This window comes from Akebia trifoliata, chromosome 3 (genome assembly GCF_017979445.1).
Source record: "Akebia trifoliata isolate Shusen 1 chromosome 3, ASM1797944v1, whole genome shotgun sequence".
In the NCBI taxonomy this organism is placed as follows: Eukaryota; Viridiplantae; Streptophyta; class Magnoliopsida; order Ranunculales; family Lardizabalaceae; genus Akebia; species Akebia trifoliata.
Window position 1 is genome coordinate 30527402 of NC_141377.1, and position 4687 is coordinate 30532088.

Genomic DNA, 4687 nt, shown 5'->3' on the forward strand with positions numbered 1-4687 from the left:
TAAATGTACTCCCAAGTAATCAAATTGAGTTGACTCGTTAGACATTGGAGTTCTAAAACTATTTGTAGAATTGTACTTTGGATGTGGAATCTAATCAGTTGGAAAGTATTCGCATTATAAACATGCAAACAATCAATTAGGTGATGATGGAACCTGTCATCCATTAGTTATCTGCCACGTGTATCCAAAAATGCAACCCCAATTATGAGCTTTCTTAAGACCTATTGTTGATATTATTACGTTCCTCCTTATGTTTAGTCTGTTAGATGATCCTCGGGAATTACAAAGTGCATCTCGAGAATATCCATTATGTTGGCAGTTGCTTTACAACAACTAATATAGCCTACAAAAGATCTTCATCAATCAAAAGCCTAATGTGGGGGAAATAATAAAGAGAATTCTTCTTTCTTCCATGACTCTTTTAAGTTTGAGACTGTTGAGAACCATGGCTGGTTTCCATGAAAAATCTATGGTTATGTGTCTTCTCTTCACAGTTATTTATGTGTTTAGTAATACTTGTGCCGAGCTTCAGAGGTTGGAACACCCCATAAAAGGTGATGGGTCTCTTAGCTTTTTGGTTATGGGAGATTGGGGAAGAAGAGGAACTTACAATCAATCCCAAGTTGCTCTCCAGGTTGATCTCTCTCTGTCTCTCTCTTTCTCCATTTTTTTTCTTGTACATAATGTTTTAAATTATTATTGTTTAATTTTTATTATCTTTTCTAATTATTCTTTTAAGTTTTGATTTTGAAACCATGATTCAGAGGGATGTTAATTCAGTTGTGTGTGTGTGTGTGTTTGTAATCTGAGAAATTAATTAGGTGATTTCAAATTTAAATCATATCCTTATCTCATTATAATATTTATTGTAATCTCATTAAATTAACTTTTCATTAGAACGTTGGTGTTAGCTAACTTAGTTGATAAAGTCTTTTGGGTGATGATACCAGAGACCTTGGATCAAATCCTACCAAAACCGAGTTAATGAACTCAATAAAATCAGGCCTACCAATAAAAAAATAAATAAAAAATATTAGTATAATAACGAAGATAAAAATAACATTTTTGCAATTTAAACCATATCTTTAAAACTCATCAAGTCGGCTTGAATGGATTTCAAGGTGAATCGATCTTAAAAATCAAAATAATCAACTCATCAAGTCAACTCAAAAATTTAGGCGAGTCCAATTAAAATATTTAATTCATCTTTCTTATACTTAATTTATTAAGATGATGAATCTTGACCGCCTAACATTCAACTCTAGAAAGCATGGTTGATCTTAGGGAAAATTACTTAAAGGACCTTAATGGAGGAATTTTTTTTCTAAATAGTCCTTGAATTTTGGACTATAGTGTGATGGTCCATTTAGTAAACTTTTTATGTCTTAATGGTCCCTCATTATTGTCGAGCTCTTAGCTTTTTATTTATTGTCGAGCTTGACATTTTTTTATTATAAACTCGACAATAAAAATTGATGAGTTCGACATTGGTAAAACCTACCTATTTTTGTTTTTCGATTTGTTTTACTAAAATTAATGGAAAGATTGACTAAAAACTTGACATAACGACTTGTCTAGATGATTTCAACCAAAAAAATCATCCTTGATCGATTTTCATCAAAAAATGAAGCACCAAAATGGAAAAAATATTCATTTTTTCACATATGTCTTCAAAATGCATGAAAATGATTTTTTTCTTCCTTCTCAAATCCTTTATATTCGAATGGAGTCTACAAAACTCGATCAGGATGTCGAAAATTCAATTTTTTAAAAGGTCAAGACACATTTGACATTTCAATCATGAGAAATGTGGGGAAGGCTCATGAACTGATTAGGGAAAAAAAATTTACTAAATGAACTATTAAGAGAAGTCTAAATCTTAGGGACTAATTAGAAAGAAATCCCTCCCCCAAGTCTTTTATAAATAATTTTCCCTTGATCTTATTTTATTGAATTTTTCTTTTAATTTGATTGATATCTGTATGTCACATAGCACTTTAGAAGCACATATCCACTTTTAACTACCAAGATTTCTAACTAGGCCCCATCTTCCTCAATCTTTATATCCTTTTGGATGATGGATGTATTTTTTTTTTAAAACATCTAAATTGTTGTAGATGGGAAATATTGGAGAGAAGCTAGACATAAATTTTATTGTCTCAACTGGAGATAATTTCTACGACGACGGATTGACGGGTGTTGACGATCCAGCATTTGAGGAATCATTCACCAAAATATACACAGCTAAAGGACTGCAAAAGCAATGGTACAATGGTAAATTACTATAATTTCCAAAGGCCTAATAGAATATATTTCTATAAATACTTTGAATTAGAAATTAATTTATTTAAAATATTGAATTTGTTGCAGTATTGGGGAACCATGACTATAGGGGTGATGTCGAAGCACAACTGAGTCCTATCCTCAGGAAAATCGATAACAGATGGCTTTGCATGAGATCCTTCGTTGTTAACGCTGGTGATTTAATTCTGCTCCTAAGTTTTTAAATAAAAATGGTGACAAACGGAAAAAAAATAATAATAATAAATAAATTATGGGTCTATATGATTGCAAGGAATTTATTTTCAAGAAGAAATGAATACTTTTTTCAAAACAATCGTGAGAAAATGAACTCCGGTCCTTGAGCGCACCTACGAAAATATTGATTTTTGGTTTTGAAGGTACAGTCAATCGTAAGAAAATAACATTAAGAAGATGGAAAATCATTTTCCTAGTAGGTGGAGCATAAATTTTCCTCCCAAGGACAAAATCACTTTGGTTGTGGGTAGGGAATGGTTTTTCATGAAAAATGTGCAATCACACATTTGAAATTTGCATTTTCTAAGAAAAATCATTTTCTTGAAAATTTTCATGAGTAATCATAACAATTGTATAGGAGTTGAGGGAATTTGGGATTTTCTAAATAAACCTCTAGAGCATTTCGTTCTTTTTTCGTTAATCCATCGTGAAAGGCCCTCGTCAAGGGTATCTCTAATTTTCTCCGAAGCCCATATACGTACCTCAAAATTATCACAAGTTATACTTCTCTTTCATTTATTTGGTAAAAGAACTTATGTTGTTTATAATATCGTTGTTGTTCTTCTTTATTTGTTTTCTAGAAATTGTGGAGATTTTCTTCGTGGACACTACTCCTTTTGTACACAAGTATTTTACATCCCCAAAGGACCATAGTTATGATTGGAGTGGTGTGATTCCTCGAAATAATTACATTTGGAACCTTCTAAAGGTAACTAACTACTTAATTTTATTATCATTTTATTTTTGGGGGTTAAGATTTTAAATCCTTATATCAATGATAATATGTACATCAACTTAATGATTTGGAAATAGGATCTTGACTTGGGGTTGAGAGGGTCAACTGCCAAGTGGAAGATTGTAATTGGTCACCATACAATAAGAAGCGTTGGTCATCATGGTGACACCTATGAGCTCGTAAATCAACTTCTCCCAATTCTTGAGGTAATTAAATCACTTTTACAAGAATTGCGATTTTGATATCAAATGTTTGGAGATAGTATTTCGAAAAAATGATTTTTTTTATTTTTATTTTTGAGCTTAGAAGCCTTTCTAGAAGTTCTGTGTGTCATGTGGAAAATGCATCCTAGTTTATGTTTGATTGACCATAATGTCCTGGGAGAGATGTGTGAAGAGAGAGAGGAGTATTTTAGTAAATAATTACAATCAATTGGGAGTTTCCATTGTTCTCACACAAAAAAAAAATGGGACATTATCATTTCTGTTTCTATCTATATTTTTGGAAGCGTAGATGTTTTTCTTAGGTCTTTTTCCTTGTGTATCTCGAAGAAAAAGATCTATGGTTATGTGCAATTGCTACGTCAATCGCGTACAGACCGCATATGTTTCAGCACGTCAATTTATCACGACGCTTTAGGAAAAGTAAGAAGCCAAAAGAGATTATGGACTCCAGACAGTTTTGGATTTTGATCCATTTTAGCTATTGGCTTTTGCGTCAAAAGCGCTTCTGACGGGGAGAAGCTGAGAATCCACCTCGCAGAAGCTTCACCAAATGCAAATTTAATTTCTCACATATCATCTCTTTATGAATACAAAAAGGAAGAAACTACTGGAGAAGCTATTATTTAGCTTCATAATCATCATTGAAGTCTTGTTACAAAAAAAACAAAAAAAAAAAATCTGATTTAACCCATCCCATTATGATTTTTTTCAGGCTAATAATGTTGATTTTTACATAAATGGGCATGACCATTGTTTGGAACACATCAGTAGCACTACAAGGTACATAACACATCAAAATTACAAAATTATTTTGCTTCTAAAATGGGTTGATGAGCTTCTCTAATGGATTTGGTTTGGGTTTTCTATGCAGTCCGATTCAATTTCTAACAAGTGGAGGAGGTTCAAAGGCGTGGAAGGGTGATGTTAAAGGATTTTACAGAGATGAAGTTAAGTTCTACTATGATGGACAAGGTTTCATGACAGTACAATTGACTCCAAATGATGCCCACATCACCTTTTATGATATTTTTGGCACAATTTTGCACAAATTTAATGCCCCCAAGCAGCTTTACCCAACCACATAGAATTACACACAATATGCATATATGTTAGTGGGTGGCATGTGCGTCTGCACGAGTTACATACAGTTTGAATATCTTTATAATCAGTTTAAAATCTTATTTTAAAA

The 4687-nt window shown here is 32.4% G+C and overlaps 1 protein-coding gene across 2 annotated transcripts; it reads left to right on the forward strand.

Moving 5' to 3' along the window:
- Window positions 1-353: 353 nt before the first annotated feature.
- Window positions 354-4687, forward strand: LOC147406339 (purple acid phosphatase 3-like). Of its 2 annotated transcripts, XM_086434292.1 has the most exons (7): window positions 357-634; window positions 2118-2274; window positions 2371-2478; window positions 3120-3247; window positions 3352-3480; window positions 4211-4278; window positions 4370-4687. In XM_086434292.1, the coding sequence occupies exons 1-7, from the start codon at window positions 413-415 to the stop codon at window positions 4581-4583; spliced, it is 1026 nt and encodes a 341-aa protein (XP_086290418.1). In that variant the 5' UTR covers window positions 357-412; the 3' UTR covers window positions 4584-4687. The 2 variants fall into 2 exon arrangements, with proteins under 2 accessions (XP_086290419.1, XP_086290418.1); XM_086434293.1 differs by lacking the exon at window positions 2371-2478 and having other exon boundaries at window positions 354-634.

What these genes read in the sequence shown, in the direction of transcription:
- LOC147406339 (XM_086434292.1), top strand. Translation starts at nt 413, where the DNA reads ATGACTCTTTTAAGTTTGAGACTGTTGAGAACCATGGCTGGTTTCCAT. An exon ending in AATCCCAAGTTGCTCTCCAG is followed by an intron (nt 635 to 2,117) that starts GTTGATCTCTCT and finishes AAATTGTTGTAG; the next exon opens with ATGGGAAATATTGGAGAGAA. An exon ending in AACTTCTCCCAATTCTTGAG is followed by an intron (nt 3,481 to 4,210) that starts GTAATTAAATCA and finishes GATTTTTTTCAG; the next exon opens with GCTAATAATGTTGATTTTTA.